The 18,456-nt window shown below is 45.4% G+C and overlaps 1 protein-coding gene across 1 annotated transcript in view; it reads left to right on the plus strand.

The window, feature by feature from the left end:
* The first annotated feature begins 10,657 nt into the window (after nt 1-10,657).
* LOC134530482 (cAMP-dependent protein kinase type I regulatory subunit) overlaps nt 10,658-18,456 on the plus strand; it is an 87,758-nt gene continuing 79,959 nt past the window's right edge. The window contains exon 1 of the mRNA XM_063365322.1: nt 10,658-11,042. Within this exon, the coding sequence (XP_063221392.1) occupies nt 10,878-11,042 (165 nt within the window). The 5' untranslated portion in view covers nt 10,658-10,877. The remainder of the gene's footprint in view (nt 11,043-18,456) is intronic.

The raw sequence follows: 18,456 nt of genomic DNA on the forward strand, positions 1-18,456 counted from the left end.
AGTCTGACCGCAGCACAATGTTCAGCTCTATGGCTCGACACAGATGGGCTGGCATTCACCAACTGGACTGGTGCGATTCTTGCTCATGACACTGTGATATCGCGCTATGGGTATGTGACTGGAACAATTACGTATAGCCATATGTGATACATGTGCACTTACTATTTGCTGCCATGCTGTGAAAGTTGCCTAATTAAGAGACATTCAGCCACCTTGTGTCAGCATCCCTTATTTTTTTTATGTTTATGAATGTCGGTTACAGTGAAACGGGGTGAATAAAAACAGTCTGCTCAAAGAATATTTAAATAAAAAATTCCTCAACAGAAATCACTCGCGATCATTATTGTGAACAACTTGCAAAATATTAAAATATTAACTAAATATAAATAATTTATCATATAAAAATTATTATAATAGACTTAAATTTCACCCCGGTTTACTTTTTGTACTTATGTTCCTTGTCATGATGAATTCCCTACTAAAGTCTGTAACATTAGCTACATTGCACGTGTATACATAACTAAGTAAACTGCATAACCAATCATACATTGTTTGGTAAAATTTGAGAGACTTGGTGGCCAGGAGCATGAAATCAGTAAAAAGAAATGGCTTAACAAATGGAACAAGGTGTTATGATTTTCTAGATTGAGAATCAGGAAGTTCTGTTTGTGCAACTCAATTCCGTGAAACCTGGATAAAACCAAGGATTGAGGTGGAGCTAAAATTGTTTGATATTGGCTCGAGCAGGTCCTTAGTTTGTTTTCTGAAAAAAATAAAGTTACTGCTAGTTTTCTTTTAGCTTACTTTCGCAAGGAGTTACTAATTTTTGTTTAATGTTTTGTTTATGATCTGAAATTAATTGTAAAACAGAGCCACAGGTGGGCGGAGAACTTAATTACATTTGAAAAAGTACCATCTCAAATTTTAAATGGGTCCAAGCAAAAGAAAATTCTTGACTGATTTTTTTTAAGTAGATCCCAACACACTACTTAGTTATGCTACTAGGTCAGTTAGGTCATCACACATTCTGTTCTCTGTTACGTAATTATATTATTAATGTACATATTTTTAACTGTTAAGTCTTTCAAAACCACTTGTTGTAGTGTGGGCACTTACCCTACATTTTCAGGGAAAGTCCTAAATGTTGATAAAGTAATGTATCTATAATACAATATTGATCAGAAAAATGTATTTTATTACATTATAAGTGTCTGCAATTATGAGACCTCTATACTGTATGATGAGTTTTAACAATTCAATACAGAAAGCAGTTGTATCAAACAGCTGAAATCACTCTCTTAGTTTTTGTGAAGTGTTATGTGTGTACGTGTTTTGCACTTGACACATTTTACATGTATAATATTGGCTGTGAAGCATGTAACACTCAATAAATGTGTTCTCACCACGTTCTTGAGTTTTTTTCATAGTATTAGACACTGAGTATAAAGTACAACGTATGTAGTTGAGGGAGCAGACAAGATTGGTGCAAGTTGGAGTTACAGAGAGTGACATCATGTCATTAAAAACTTAAAATTAGGAATGGACCAATCAAATCCGTAATATTTGAAGGTGCACTGAATTTCCACCTATTCGAGGCGATTTGACTAGCTACCTGACCGCATACAGGTGTAGTTCAGCTACAGCCACTCGCCCTTGCGCCACATGGAAATGTGATAGAAGGTAGTACAGTGTCCCAGTAGAAGCCTGGGCAGAGGGCCCCTATAGGCACGTGTTCCGCATGGTCACTCTACTGCCAAATGCATTATTAAACAGTCTTAATTGAGTACAAATGCAGCCTCGTGCAGGCGAAACTAGAGATCCCAAAGGCTGATCCACATTACTTGAAGACGGCTCCTTGTCTCGTGGTCCGTATGAAAATGAAGGGAAATTACATATCACTGAGAAATGAGTTCCGGCTGAACAAAGCTAACGAAGTTAAGCGACTGAAAGTTTTGGTCCAAACTGAAAGAGGCCGGCCAGGGAGCGGATTGATAAATTTAGAAAACTTGCACTATTTCAGCCAGTTCAGAGATGGTAAGGTGATAAGTGCTCTGTGGTGCTCGAGCGCATCTGGCCTCGGCGCTGGATGAATTAGGGTGAACTAAGACTGCTGTGGCCTCAAGAGGCGTTGTGCTATGCAGGATCATGTTTCGTGTGCAAAGTGCACAAAGATAAGAAGACCAGTAAAGCTAGAATTTAGAATCTTGTCGGACTGTGAATAATAAATTATTTTTTACAAATAAGACTATTGATATTCAATTACTGATTTTGATTAGTTTTTCAATTAATTTTACAATCCGGTGAGCGGTGGTAAGGTACATACACCCACTTAGTTGAAGAATAGGCTACACATACTCGCTGGTCTGTAGCAGCGCGGGTGGCCATTGATGTATCGATTGCAGGAGCCGTTTAAAATGGAGCACTGCATTGTGGAGGTCAGTGTGTGCATCTCCTCGGCTGCTGCTGTGGCAGGCTGGCCGAGAGGCGGCGTCGTGGCGCCTGTGGAGGTCGGAGTGCGCATCTCCTCGGCTGCTGCTGTGGCAGGCTGGCCGAGAGGCGGCGTCGTGGCGCCTGTGGAGGTCGGAGTGCGCATCTCCTCGGCTGCTGCTGTGGCAGGCTGGCCGAGAGGCGGCGTCGTGGAGGTCAGAGTGCGCATCTCCTCGGCTGCTGCTGTGGCAGGCTGGCCGAGAGGCGGCGTCGTGGAGGTCAGAGTGCGCATCTCCTCGGCTGCTGCTGTGGCAGGCTGGTTGAGGGGCGGCGTCGTGGCGCCTGTGGAGGTCAGAGTGCGCGTCTCCTCGGCTGCTGCTGTGGGAGGCTGGCCGAGAGGCGGCGTCGTGGAGGTCAGAGTGCGCATCTCCTCGGCTGCTGCTGTGGCAGGCTGGTCGAGGGGCGGCGTCGTGGCGCCTGTGGAGGTCAGAGTGCGCGTCTCCTCGGCTGCTGCTGTGGCAGGCTGGCCGAGAGACGGCGTCGTGGAGGTCAGAGTGCGCATCTCCTCGGCTGCTGCTGTGGCAGGCTGGTTGAGGGGCGGCGTCGTGGCGCCTGTGGAGGTCAGAGTGCGCGTCTCCTCGGCTGCTGCTGTGGGAGGCTGGCCGAGAGGCGGCGTCGTGGAGGTCAGAGTGCGCATCTCCTCGGCTGCTGCTGTGGCAGGCTGGTCGAGGGGCGGCGTCGTGGCGCCTGTGGAGGTCAGAGTGCGCGTCTCCTCGGCTGCTGCTGTGGGAGGCTGGCCGAGAGGCGGCGTCGTGGAGGTCAGAGTGCGCATCTCCTCGGCTGCTGCTGTGGCAGGCTGGTTGAGGGGCGGCGTCGTGGCGCCTGTGGAGGTCAGAGTGCGCGTCTCCTCGGCTGCTGCTGTGGCAGGCTGGCCGAGAGGCGGCGTCGTGGCGCCTGTGGAGGTCAGAGTGTGCATCTCCTCGGCTGCTGCTGTGGCAGGCTGGTCGAGGGGCGGCGTCGTGGCGCCTGTGGAGGTCAGAGTGCGCGTCTCCTCGGCTGCTGCTGTGGCAGGCTGGCCGAGAGGCGGCGTCGTGGAGGTCAGAGTGCGCGTCTCCTCGGCTGCTGCTGTGGGAGGCTGGCCGAGAGGCGGCGTCGTGGAGGTCAGAGTGCGCATCTCCTCGGCTGCTGCTGTGGCAGGCTGGTTGAGGGGCGGCGTCGTGGCGCCTGTGGAGGTCAGAGTGCGCGTCTCCTCGGCTGCTGCTGTGGGAGGCTGGCCGAGAGGCGGCGTCGTGGAGGTCAGAGTGCGCATCTCCTCGGCTGCTGCTGTGGCAGGCTGGTCGAGGGGCGGCGTCGTGGCGCCTATGGAGGTCAGAGTGCGCGTCTCTATCTCCGGCAACAGGTCAACTCGGGTGGTTCTCGTGGTTGGTAGGCCTGGCCCCTTGTTCTTGGGTCGTCCCACGTCGAGCACCCGCAGGTCGGGTTGTCCACCTGCCCCCTCAGGAAGTTTCCCAGGTCGTAATCGGCCAGGTACTTCGGGAGTTATTGGGCTCTTCGGGGGCGCCCGTAAGGGGCATCTTCAAGGTTGTAGGGTCCCACGTAGCTTGGAGCTGTGGGTGCCTCTCCTGTGGTTGGTTGGTGGGTTATTGATCGGTAGGGCCCCCTTTCCCGTCCCGGGATGCCGGGTAGGTCATGCGTCTCCGCCCCCTTGCCTTCCAGTGGGCTCTCAATGTAGGATCCTCTCCCCCTGTTGATATGTATGACGTGGACTGGTACTGCCTCCTCTCTCGCTCTGGGAAGCTGGGTGGGTTTGTATGTCTCCGCCCCTCCGTCTTCCCATGAGCTCCCCATGTATGGCTCCTTGGATCGGTGAGACCTGTTCGGTCATTGCCATGACCTTTTCCGTGACTTCTCCCTGGGCAGATCGATGCGCACGCGGAAGGTGGCATCGGCGAGCGAGGCGAGGTGCCCCCATGCGTTAAGTGTTGGGGACTCGGGTGTCGTCACATCCTCCTCTTCCAGTTCCGAGATAAGTGGGGTTGGGCTTGAGTCCTCCTCCACCTCGGGCCTGTCCAAGTTGTGTGAGACGTCTGTTATTGTCAGTGTCCCTGGCCGTGTTCGGCGAAGACGCCATCGGGTTGGTGTGGGTTCCAGGCCATATTCCCCTAAGTGCTGCGGCCGACATCGGAGACGACTTGCGCGTGGCCTGGGCCCCTCCTGAGTATTCTCCCTGTGGCTCTGGTTGGTGGTGCTGGCCGGCAGGTTGTGGTGGCTCTCGTTTTCGTCCATCGAGACCCTGGGTACCTCCGCACTCGCCTCTCGGGCTCTCCTGTTGTGGTTCTTGTGGTCCTGTCAGTACCAGGCTCCACCGCAGTTGATATTACATCTCGGAAAGTCAGTTGGCGTAACCGTCCCTGTCCACATCGGCATCAGCGGGGTGTCAGGTATGTGTCTGCCCTTTCTTCCTCGCACGCTATGTCAGTGTCGGGAGTGGGTGGTGTCCCTTCATCCGGGAGCCCTTCTCCTGGCAGACTGGCGAGTCGAAGGTCGTCCCGGTGTACCTTCTACACCTTCCGGCCTCCAAGACATACCAGGTAAGTTGTCGTACCCAGTCGGCGCTGCACGGTGTAGGGACCTCCCCATCGCGGTGTCAGACCGGCATAGTAGTTGCGGGGTGCAGCTGATAACGTGTGTACCCGCACGAACACTTGGTCCCCGGCCTGCACGGTCGGCGACAGGTGCCGCGTCTTTTGGCGGCACTGGGCGTCCTCCTGGGCTGTTGCGCGGCGCTGATCGCGCTCCACTGTACTTTCCGTAGTGTGTGGGACCCCAGTAGTGGTCTACTCACCTGGTAGTGGCAGGTTGTGCCCCTGCACCATCTCAGCTGGTGTCATGCCTGTCGTGGCGTTCGTCTGGCGTCGGATACAAAACAGTGTCTGCCACTTGTAGGTCCCATTGCATGTGATCCCCACCGAGACGTATGCGCATTTGGGCCTTCAGCCCCTGGTTACGCATTCGATGGGGTTCACCCTCGGATGGTAGGCGGGCGTGGTGTGGTGTTCGATGGGCTGGTTGTTGCACACCATACTTTCCACTGGTGTCCCAGGATTTAGCTGCCATTGTCCGTGAGGATGGACTGTGGGTAGCCCCAGTGTGGAAGTAACTTGCTAGACAGGATCTCGGTGATGGTGGCTGTTCTTACGTTTTTACACGGGTATGCCTCTGTACACCTCGTGAATAGGTCCGTGATTACAAGTAGAAAACATTTGCCGCAGGTTGTGTGGGGGTATGGGCCCAATACGTCCAATGCGATTGTCTGGAACGCGGCAGTGGGCTCCCGTGGTCGCTGCTGTTCTTTGCCGTCTCGTCTCCGCGCCTTCTTCACTTGACAGGATTCGCACTCCCGAACGTATTCTCGCACGTCATGGGTGATGCCGGGCCAGTGGTAGTGCTGTCCTATGGCTCGTCGCGTCTGGTCCGTCCCTGGGTGGCCAGCGAGGTCGTGGTCTTGGAAGAACCTTAAGGTCGCTTTCCGAGCCTCAGGCGGTACGTAGATCCTACAGTCGTGACGGCCTCCGGGTGTCCTGGTCATCACTGTCCCATCTCGCACACTCCATGCACGCCTCATGGTCTCCGGCTGTTGCTTGCCGACAGTTTCGGTCGGAATCCCGCGACGTCTCTTGAGCTCTGAGGTCGCGATTGTGGATGTCGGCCACTGGACTCGGTGGATCTTTGACGCAGTGCACGTCGGCGGTGATGCGCGTGCACGTCGAATCCGGGTGTGCCCATTCGTCTTGCGGGCTAGAGGGCAGTATTCCTTCCCAGTTCTCGTCGTCCGTCAGCTGGGTCTGGGCATCAGGTTCTCATGACAGTAGATCGGGTAGCTTATTTTCGGTGCCAGGGATGTGTTCTACTTCGAAATCTAAGGACTGAAGGAACAGTTCCCACTTGATCAATTTCCCCTTTCTCCCTTGCATGGTATGCAGCCATGTGAGGCACCTGTTGTCTGTCCTCAGCGTGTAGTTTCTCCCCTCTAAGTGGGGGTGGTACTTTTTCATTGCCCACACTACCGTTAGGCACTCTTGCTCATTGCTATGGTAGGTACCGGCATTCGGCAGAACCGAACTTGGCACTAGCGTAGTCCACTACTTCCTTGTCCCCATTCGGGTTCACGTGGAACAGTATGCCCCCACCCCGAGGGCGCTTGCATCCATTTGCAGGTACAGGTGGTGCTCGGCGTTCACTCGTGCCAGCGTGTGGTATCGTGTGAACGAGGTTTTGATTTTGTCAAACACGTGTTGGGCCGTGTTGTTCCAGTGTTGCGGTGACAGGAGGTCAGTTAGTGGCACTATTGTTCGAGAGAACTCAGGAATGTAGCACCTGAGCCAATTCACGAGGCCGATGAAACGTTGTAGTTGCTTTCAGGTCTGTGGCACCTCTGCCTCCGCGATCTTATGCAGGTCGCCGTGCTGGGGGTTGTTACCATCGGTGCTCACAACTGGCCCAGTAACTCTACTTCCACCGTCCCGATGTGGCACTTGTGGTGGGTGGCCGTTAGGTGGTGTGTCGCTAAGTGCTCCTGTACTAATGCCAGGTGTCGGTGTGGTCCTCCCATGTTTCCAAGAAGTCTATCACATCGTCCAGGTAGGTGGTTGCGAATTGACCCACATAACCTTCCAGTAACCTCGTCATAATCTCATGAAAAGTTGCGGGGGTAGCATTTAGGCCGAATGGCATGGCCCTAAACAGAAGTGAAGGCGGTCTTTTCCCTGTCCTCAGAAAGTATCGGCACTTGCCAATAGCCGGCTTTCAAGTCGAGGGTGCTGAATACCCTGGCTCGGCCTAGCCCCTCTACGTCGGCTTCAACACTAATCTGCGGGGGAATGGGGGGGGGGGGGGGATCTGACCGTAATTGTGTACAGCGGGCGAAAATCCATGCAGAATCGTAGGGAGCCATATTTTTTAGGAGCTAACATGACTCACGCATTGAAGTGTCTGTAAGATGGTTTTACTACTCCGTCCCTCAGCATTTCTGACACTTGCTCCCTAATGGCGCTTTGTTCCTAGAAGCCGTACCCTCTAGGTGTCTCGCGCACAGGGTATATGAAGGGTGGGTATGCGGTGTTCTGCCACTGTGGTACGTTTGAGGGGGTCGGCATTTGCGAACATATCCTGCTTCTCTACTAGCACACAGTTCATCCCATCCGTGGTACGTCATGGTGCAAGGTCAACAGTTATGCGAAGACCTCGGGTGTGGTACCGGTCGCGTACACAGTGAAACATTCCTGGGTGCCTATGTGAACTCGCGCAGCTCTCGTCTATACCTCTCCATCATGCTCAGCTAACCAGGGCTGACTCAATACAATTTCTTCGTGAAAGTTTTCGACGACAAGGGCTGTCACTATAATTGATAGGTCCCGAAAGCTTACCTTAAGCTCTTCCTGTCCCACCGTGCCGCCTGGTTGGGTGCTGGTTGCCAACCGTAGCTCGGCCTGGTGTGTTCGGAGCGAGCTGGGTGGCATCAGGCTCGGGGACACGAACATGTGGCTTGCGCCCGTGTCCACCAGGGTGGCTGCGGGCTGCCCTTCCACCTCCACTGGGATGTGTATCAGATCATCCCGGGAGTGGGACAGTTGGTTTAGGACAGGCGTGGTACCATGCCAGTCCCGCATGTCTTGTGTTGCAGTTGTCGGGGGTGGGGCACTTAGTTCCGCGCCCCTGGGGGTCCGTTTCCCGGTGGGGTGGTTGGTGACTGCCGCTGTGGTGGTGGTAGGGGGCAGTCGACGTGTCAGTGGCGTGTTCGGGTTGGGCAACCTTGTTGACATTGGGGTAGTGATGTGTCGGTCCATCTTGGTGGGCCGTCGTGGCCTTCCTGCGCATCTCTTCTGTAGGGTATAGGTGCCTCTTTGATGGCACATCACCCTGTGAGCGGTTGTTGTTGTCCATCGGCCCTCTCCGGTAGTTTCGCTAGGGGCGGACCTCAACTCGCTGTGAAGTTAATTCACCCCCTGTCAATACTCGGCGTGCTCCGATGCCATAGCTCCTGCATATTGCGCTCTGTGTCTACAGCCTGTTGGACATAGTCTCCAATGAATTCGGGCCGCTGGAACCTCAAGTAGGGTTGTAGCTCGTTACATAGTAGGGCTGTTACAATAGTCAGTGCACGTGTTGGCTCACTGCCGGGCGACACTCGCCTGAAGAGTTGCATTTTCTGTGCGATGAATTGCTCGACTGGCTCGTCATCCCGTTGCCGTTCGCCATAGAACTTGGATGTACACTGCACGATGGCTTGATCGGTATCGAAGCGGCGTAAGAACATGGCTGTGAAGGCCTCCCAGAGCATGCTGAATTGCCCCCACAAGTTCCACCATTGGCGGGCAGTGCCTTTCAGCTGCTCACTGGTGCATCCACCCATTCGTCCATGGGTATTCCGGATCTCGCCAGTCGTGCTTCACAATGCTGTAGGAATGTGGTAGTGTCTTCGTGCGCAAATCCACTGAACTCTGGTAGCACTAGTTTGCTCTGGTTCCACGATGGTTGCGAGGGCATCCAGGAACTTGGTTCGTATAATAAAGCTAACTCTCTAGCTCGTGTTGGGTGTGGTGCGGCGTGTACATAAGTCGGGTACACTGTTGTCTTTGTATCGACCAGCATGGTGCTATTCTCGGTTTTCGTTGCGGCGGGTGATGTGTGCATCCTGGTGAGTTGCAACGGCCATGGCAATTCGTTAGCCCCTGCATCTTGCTTCCACTTGCCCCATGGGCAGCTGGTCACATTCCCTGTCGGTGTGCATTGGCACGTGCTGTACCATGGTAGTGTCCCTGTCAACAGTTCTACTTCCCTGGGCAGGAAGCAGTACGCGCACACGGTAGTCGACGGCGGTGACTGCATGTTGTTGATTAGCTGCTGGGGTTGTGCGCGGTGTCCCACACTTAAGTCCGTGAATGGGCATGGTAGTGACGAGTTCGTTGGCCGGTCGCGCACGCCGGGTCGGGCCGCTGGCTGAGAGACGCCCAGACAGCCGCACAAAAAGGAATCATGAAGGATTGGGGAGAGGAGCACCGCCCGGGTGACCGCATGAAGCGGTGAGCGGAGGGTTTGGGTGGAGAGGTGGGGGAAGAGCGCCCGGACAGCTGCGCAAAAGGGAGAGTGGGAGGATGCGAAAGAGTAGAGGGGTTGGTGTGGGTGCTGTGCTGTGATGTCAAGTGTCCGCGCGTCTCTTGTTCCGCCGGCTAGCCTTTCTCCAGGAGTTGGAAGGGGACTCTTTGATCGCTACTCTGGCCGCACCTGTCTGTGTGACCCCAATCACTTGTTGCTCGCAAAATGGCCGCTCCTTGCCCACGCCGTGGTCCTATTGTAGAAAATAGTTGGAAACTGTTGAAAATGTCCGGTTATCGCCACACGCAATGGGCACCAAATGCCGTCACCCGCAGTCTCGGGATCGAGACCCGGGGTGGTCCTAGTGGTTTTCAGTGGCTCTAAAGGAAATCTCCGGCGGGCGCCAGGTTAATTCGAGGATTTACCGAGGTGGTCGTGGGTTTTTGCCCCTACGTGTTCCACTAGGATCGACAGCTGTTGATGGTGGGAGGGAGTTCCTACTCCTAATAAGCACTGGCCCTAAACAGTATAGAGGACTGTTTCCTAATTGTTCAGGAGGCGCTTGCGAAATAAAGAAACAGATATAGATGCTGGTTTTTTAATCTCGCATCTCACATAGTGTGGATGGGGCACGAGTTACACAATTACACTGGGAAAAAAATACGTTGGCAGTACATAAACTCGAAATGATAATTAATTACGTATTACATGGATGTTACATTGCAGCACTTGCAAACAAGGTCCCTACAATGATTTGTAGGTCGACGAAGAGTTTGGGTGGATAAACGGCCACTCCCATGATGAGCAGTAGATAGATTCGTGCCCGGGCTCACCTGTGTGTGTCGCGGGACTACGAAGATAATATTTAGTGGCAAAGTCTTTAAGACTGCAGTCGGCAGGCGTATGCTCGACGAATTACGTGAAGTTCTGTTCGCGGGAGTCGGCCCGGACCATAAGATGACTGCGTCCATTCCAGACCATGACTAATACTCATAAGGGAAACAGATTTTATGCACCGTAATCTATCAACAGCTGTGTTTCCAACATTAACGCAGTTTTGCTTTTATCGTTTCAAGATTTCGTCTTAAGGTTTCAATATTTACACAAAAATATTTTTGTTCAGAATTTCAATTTCGCGTTCTTCTTGTTGACAGTATCTTTGATTTTTTAAAAGTAAATAGTGTGCCCATTAAATTAGTTAGTCTGTGAAGTTTTGGGGGCGTAGGCTGGGGCGCAATTTAGGTTTGTTTATGGTGGGGGTGGAAGTGAATCCTTTAAAAACCTTTTAAAAATTTGCTTACAATTACAATTTATTATTAGTGTTGAAGAGTGCGTATTGTAACTGCATATTAAATATGGCTGCGAATTTGGATGAAGAACAGACACTTCGGGAATGCGAGGCATACGTTCAAAGGCATAACATTCAGCAAGTTTTGAAAGACTGTATCGTCCAGCTATGCGTTAGCAGGCCAGAGAATCCTATTTCCTTCTTAAGGGAATATTTTCAGAAACTGGAGCGGGTAAGTATTCAGGTTTTGAATATAGCTAACCTATTTTATTTAGGCCTATATGCAATCAGAGTTTTGTCTTGGTTGCTGTAAACTTTATGCTATATATATTAGAGAATTTTTGTTAATGTAGCCTGTTTGCTGCGGAAATTGGGACTGTGTGTTGTTTACTCAGCATAAGCGAGTGAATGATAGGTGACTTGGACTAACCTATGAGTAATATAGCAAAAGCCATTAGATACTTTGAGGTACAGGACGTCGCGGCTTTATACAACGGAATTAAAAAATCGGAAAACATGGTTTTCACACACTACACACGTCCCTAAATTGACCCTGAAGAGATGTTTTCTTAATTCCTACTAGCTTTTTGAAAATAATAATTTATAGCTTACATTACTACACCAGCATCGGACGTCGCGGCTTCAGAGAACGAAAAGACAGAAAAAATTGTTTTCAGGTACTAGAGACATCCCAAAATGTACCCTGAAAACATGTTTTCTTACTTCCTACTGTTTTGTGAAAAATATCATTTTAAAGCTTACATTATAATACCTGTGTTTTCACTCTGCTGCCACCATTCATTGTGTACCTGTGATTGTGTATCTCTTTGTTTAGCACAACTGTAGCCAACTATGAAGATTTAAAAAATATGGAAATTATTTCATGTATTATAGTTTATGCCTAGATCCTGAAGGCTTGATCCTTTTGGCTTGATCCTGTGGTACATGATGCTTGCTGTTTTAGTTCAGTATGTCGGAAGCTTGTTAAGGTAAAAAAAAAGGTAAATATGTACAGTCGCGGTAGATGCCAAAAAAAATGCTAAAAATCTGAAAATACTTTTATTCTGTGCTCTTTCGCTTCCTCTTTTCAAATCAACCGGCGGAGGTAAGAAATTCCAAATACTTTAGGAGATATCGAATTTTTAAATTTCATCATATGTAGAGTCAGGGTAGATGCCAAAAAAAAAATGCTAAAAATCTGAAAATACTTTTATTCTGTGCTCTTTCACTTCCTATTTTCAAATCAACCGGCGGAGGTAAGAAATTCCAAATACTTTAGGAGATATCAAATTTTTTAATTTTCATCACAGTACCTGCGTAGTATGGGGCGATCACCATTGTTTCTTGTCATAGATAATAAGGTTTCTTGTTTACGAGTATCATTTTTCTTATTGGACAATTTTGTCACGTGACTGTTCCGTGATTGGTCAGTATTCAAATGAACCAATAGGTGATTATTTATTCCGTGATTGGTCAGTATTCAAAAGAACCAATACGTGATTATTTATTCATTTATTGTTCAATACGATGTTTAATTAATCGGTCAACTTCTGCCGTGAACGACTACATCATTTCCTTATAGTGGCAAAGGAAATGTACCCGCCTCCAACTTAGGTGAGTTTTTAACGTTTCTAATTTTAAAGTATTATTTTTTTTATTTGGATATTGTTGCGCAAGTATTAAGTAAAAAAAATTACGTGAGTTGTTAATGTTCATCATTTGTCCGGGTTTTGTTAGGTCAGGTCAGTTACATTATAAATAATTTAAAACTAAAGAACCATTAAATTAAATTCACATTATTTTTAATGTCCGCTTAGTTTGAAAGTATTTATAATGTAACTGACCTGACCTAATCGACCATTTTATTTATTACCCATTCACTAACACACGTCAAAATAAAAAATGGCGACGTTCGAAGGGTTAAACGGGCGTTGTATTACAAAATTAAAAAATTCGATATCTCCGAAAGTAGTTGGAATTTCTTATCTCCGCCGGTTGATTTGAAAAGAGGAAGTGAAAGAGCACAGAATAAAAGTGTTTTCGGATTTTTAGCATTTTTTTGGCATCTACCGCGACTGTACATATTTACAAAAAAAAAATATATAAGAATTAATTATGATCGTAAGTTGAAGAAAAATAATTTTTTTTCTACCTACAATCATAATTCTCTCTTATTTCACAATGTGCAGGATCTTCCGACGTACTGAACTAAAACAGAAGCATCATGTACCACAGGATCAAGCCAACAGGATCATACCATCAGGATCTTTTGACGAACTGAATTAAAACAGCAAGCATCATGTACCTCAGGATCAAGCCTACAGGATGATGTCATCATGATAAGCCTTTAGGATCCAGGGATAAACTTGGATACATGAAACACCAGCAATAACTAACACAGAATATATGACTGCTGTAATCAAAGAATTGCCTGGAAAGACTGCAAAATTCAATGTGTCAGCTACTACAATGCACAGCACATATTCCTCACAGAAAATGAACGTTAACAATTTTAGGCTCCCATTAGACTCTTTCATTACAACATCACTTAAAATAGTACCTACATATTTTAAATACAACTTAACAAAATAAACAATAATGTACTTAATACAATTACATACTTATTCTAATAAAACAAGAAACATTAAAAATTCCTTTCAACTTCGATATTTGAACAAATTTCATTATTACAACATTCGTGCATTGACTTAAGTTCTCTAAAAGAAAATTTAAAAAAACACACACGGGTAAACATAAACAATTAATTTTGGCAATTGTGTGAATACATAGGTATTGTAATGTAAGCTGTAAACTGTAATTTTTTCACAAACCAGTAGAAATTAAGAAATCTTTCTTTGCAGGGTTAATTCAGGAACGTCTCTAGTATATGGAAAACATAAATTCCTATTCATCGTGGGTAAATAATGAATGGCAGTGGCAGCGTAAAAGCACAGGTATTGTAATGTAAGATATGAAATTTTAGTTTTTTCACAAACTATTAGGAATTATGAAACTGTCCCTTGGGAGTAAATTTATGGATGTGTTTAGTGTGTGAAAACCATGTTTTCCAATATTTTTTTTTTCAGTTCTAAAAAGCTGCGATGTCCAATAATTACTATGCTACCGCAATGGGGGTTGAAGTGTTCGTCGAAGTTTAGGGCGCCACCACATGTATAATGGGCATGTGGACCCGGCTACTCTGTTCTCAGGGCCGTGACGTAGTCCGTGTGTGGCGAGGCCCGTTTCCCCCTGTATCACTCAAAAGCTCCGAAAACGATAACAGGTGCGTTGAAGCTCCTTCCTCGCAGCAATCGCGACTGACTGCCCGTTCGTCGCTCGGCAACTTTTGGGAGCGGAGCACTGACGTCACATCGGTGGGCGCGGGCTGACACACACACACACACCGGCGGGCGGTTAAACGCCGGGGTCATAGAGGGTGGTGGTGGAAGGAGGGGGCTCGCAGTGTGTAAGGGGGGAAGTGGTGGCATATCGGGCTCAGAAGGGTGCAGCCCGGGACGATGTCAACTGAGGTTGCTAACAAAGTGCACAATTAGCTAGCTATTTACAAGTTAAGATAATAGTGGAATTTTTATTTTTTATTTTTTAAATGCCAAAGAGTATTTTTTGATTTTTGCAAGTTTTGCATGATAATCCTGCATAGGTAATTTTTTATATTCATATTGAATCAAGAGAAATTCAATGGTGGGAAGACTAAGAAAATTATAAGATAAAATTAGTTAAAAAGGATAAAATTATGAAGCAAATTATTTCACAATAAAATAACTTAATAATGGAAAACAATGTGTTAATTGGGTACTGGGCTATATCTAGTTGTTCACAGTTTTAGGGTTTTTCTGAGGGAGAGCCTCTTTTCTGTAAAAATAATAAAACTTCATAATTATGATATTTTCACTTCCTGACATTTTCAATTATTCTCTAAGAGTGAGTTATACTTCTAGTAGTTTGCTTGCAGTGTAGCATTTTAATGAATGATTTGGTTAGGTTTATATGTTACAAAGGTAAAATTCTTTGTGTTGCGGCTTTCCGTAAATAAAAAAACAAAATAGTGAAAATACTTTTTTCAAGCACTAAAATTGTTCCCCTATTTAACCTGAAAACAGCGATTCTAAATTTATGCTGGTTTCTGATAAATCACTGTTTATATGTACTTATAGGTTACATTACAATACTTGTGCATTGACGCGGCCGCTACAATTATTTGCTTTCCCGTGTTATGTTTATGTTTTGGAGAACTTAGTCAAATATTGAGAATGATCAATTAAGTTAGGTTAGCTACATTATAAATACTATAAAACATTGTGGAGACAGGTTAGTATAGCTATATTAAAAATACATTAAAATATTTCTAATGGTTGCTTAGGAATTACCAATTTACAATATAGCCATCCTTATGTAACCAAACATTTACACAATTTCACAGCATTTTGAATGTAGCTATACTAACGTTATCAACTGTCCACACTTTTTAAATGTAGCTAGACTATTTTCTAATTCCTCCTTCACTTAAGTATATGAAAAATGACATGGAAATTTTTCATGCACGTATTTATCCTGTAATATGTGCTACTGAGTTGCTAGTGCGAGCGGCGAACTGCGGTAACCTTCGGTGAACTTCAGAACTATTCAGGCTTCGGAATGGACTTGTGTGAACTGGTTGCTACTCTACGTTGTAATTCCTAAGCAACTATTAAAAATATTTTACAGTATTTTAAATGTAGCTATTACTAACCTAACTAACATCCACAATATATTAAAGTATTTTTAATGGAGCTAACCTAATCTAAATGACCATTCTCACAATGTAACAAATTTGTAATATTTATACCTAAGGTGCACAAACACAGCCTCGGAATGGACTGTAGTGAATATTAGGTTTTTGCCATGTATAAAAAAGTTTAAAAAAAATTGTGATGGCTGCATCAGTGCTTACATATAATGTAAACTATAAACTGTGATTTCTAAGAAACCAGTTGGAATATGAAGACGCTGTTTTCAAGGAAAATACAGGAACGTTTCTAGTTTTTGAGAAAAGCATTTTCTGAATTTTATTATTAATTTTTGGTAAAGCAGCAATGTAAGAAAATTACTGTTACAAATACTGTGATATCGTGTGAATGGTTTATTGGGTTAGGTTAGCTACATTTAAAATATGTACAAATATGTGAATGGTTTGTTAGGTTAGCTGCATTAAAAAAGTACTAAAAAAATAATGGATGGTTGGTTAGATCATGCTAGCTACATTAAAAATACTGTACAATTGTTTCAATGTTGGGTTGGGAATTACCAATTTAAAATTTAGGTAACTATAACTTAAACTAACCAACCATTATTACTACTTTGTAGTATTTTTAATGTAGTTAATGTAACCAATCATTCACATAATATCATCTTTTTTTTTTTTAATGTACAGAACACTAACCACTCATTAAAATGGTAAACTACTTTTAAACTGTTAAAAAATAAAAATGTTTTGTTGGCCACATCATATAATTTCTTTGAATTAAATGTGACTACATTTTTATGACTATTTGTCTGCCATCATAAAACCAGAACTCAAGTACCCTACTTGAAGTAGGAAAAAAAAAAAGAGCACATGTAACTCAGTACACATGATAGAGGTGAAACTTCTTAGCAATTCAAACCACGACTCATAAGTGCTCTCTTTATATCAGAAACATTTCAAAACAATGTTTTACGAAAACACATTTAAATTCAGCCTTGATTGGCCTTGATTGTAATTGAAATTTTGCTCTCATTGCACCCAAATAAGCTTCACTTCAATAAAAACAATTAATATTCCACCCACTGGATTTGTTTAAACTCAATAAAAACAATTAATATTCCACCCACTGGATTTATTTAAACTTTTTTTAAACTAGCATGTTCTTATTTTGACTTAACATATTTACACACTTGTGGGCTCATAATTATAATATGTTATGCGATTTAGTTAATTAAATAATAATTACCCTGTTAAACTAAAGCATGAAAAGCATTATACCAGCAATAAAAAAATTAGTTACACAGCTAAAACAATTCTCATAACACTGTTTAACAATATTGATGTATACAAGTAATTAAAATAATATGTATTAGAAAGAATAATTTTCTTGCGATTATAGCCCGTGGCACGGTGCACAACAAAAAGCTCAAACCCCATTGTGTTACTCTCTACCCAAATACTCTCTTACTAGAAGCCAGCAAGTCGGGGTGGCATCAGGCGGATCCCTACCGCTGTGACATGCCTAGCCCTGCAGTATGGCAGGGTTTAACCTGAGCCACACATCACCACGTGGAGCCCGTCCAAGGGAACGGGGTCCGACAAGTACTCTGTACCGTCCACATCCTGTTCTCTGTCCTTTTTGCATTAGAAACTTTTCACAACAATATTTCACAAAAATGTTGCATTAAAATTCAGCCTTGAAATATTACTCTCATCACCTGTTTAGAGCACTTGAAAGTAAATTTGTACTTGGTGAGAGAAATTGCCCCTTGATTGTCCACTTTGATCTCGCATGGTTCACTAACCTATTTCCTTTAATAGACTTATCATTCACAATACTTCTTTTACAGCTTCTGCTATGGCAATGTTTTCTTTCTTGCCAAACCTTTGTAGGATTTCTGGTCTTCTACATTGTTTGCCCAATTTGCATCCACATAAACTTACACTATCTTCCCCATCTCCACGTAAACCAATCTAAGATCCTCCGTTTCTTTGAAGTAGTGTTTTACTACTGCCAGTGTTGAACTGTAGGATTACTGTTGTATTCATATTGCCTGCCAAGTTTGCTATATCTGACCTTGTACCATTTTACGAATACAGAAGGCTTCATGTAGCTCTCCGGTAAACATTGTCAGATAAAGGTTTGTTAGTTTATGTCCCTGTCTCCCAAGCTGGTTGTTTCCAAAGTAGTTGAAAGTGCCTTAGCATTTTTCCATTCAAAACTCTTGTAACACTTGTTTGATATAATTTTTCGGATCTATTTCAATAAGATCTTTAGGTCTATTAACCCTCATTGACAAGAGAAGAGTTTTCTTCCAAAAAGATTTAATATCCATTACTCCTTTCAAATGTACTTTCAGATTCACAATCTTGTTTCTCTCCCCTCCACTCAGATATGTCATCAACATATACTCCCAACCCCAAGTAAACTTTTTTGTTAAAATAGACACATGGGCAGACTTCTACTGATGTCTAATTCCTTTAGGTGTTTATCCACATATGTTCCAATTCCTTCCTGTCTGTTGCAGTTCATACAAGATTTCTCTGACTTCCAGACAGGTGATTCTCTTTTCTTTTTTTTTCTCAGAGTGATCTGGCTGATCCATGAAGACTCCTCCCTTTTTAGGGCTGTGTAAATAAACTGTTTTTACATCTAAGTGTTGTTCTTGTTCCCAGTTTCTCAGCCATCAACAATCTTATAGATTCCTTTTTGACTACAGGGCTGTAAATTTGTTCATAATCATTTCCTGGTATCTGACTAAAACCTCTCTGCCACCAACCTACCTTTATTCTAGTGATGAAACGGACATCCTGTAACTATCCGGTATCCAGCTTATCCGGCCGGATACCGGATTTAAAAATAAGTACAAACTTTAAAAATTTGGTTCTTTATTTAATCCAC

This window comes from Bacillus rossius, chromosome 3, assembly GCF_032445375.1.
Source record: "Bacillus rossius redtenbacheri isolate Brsri chromosome 3, Brsri_v3, whole genome shotgun sequence".
NCBI classification, from domain to species: domain Eukaryota; kingdom Metazoa; phylum Arthropoda; class Insecta; order Phasmatodea; family Bacillidae; genus Bacillus; species Bacillus rossius.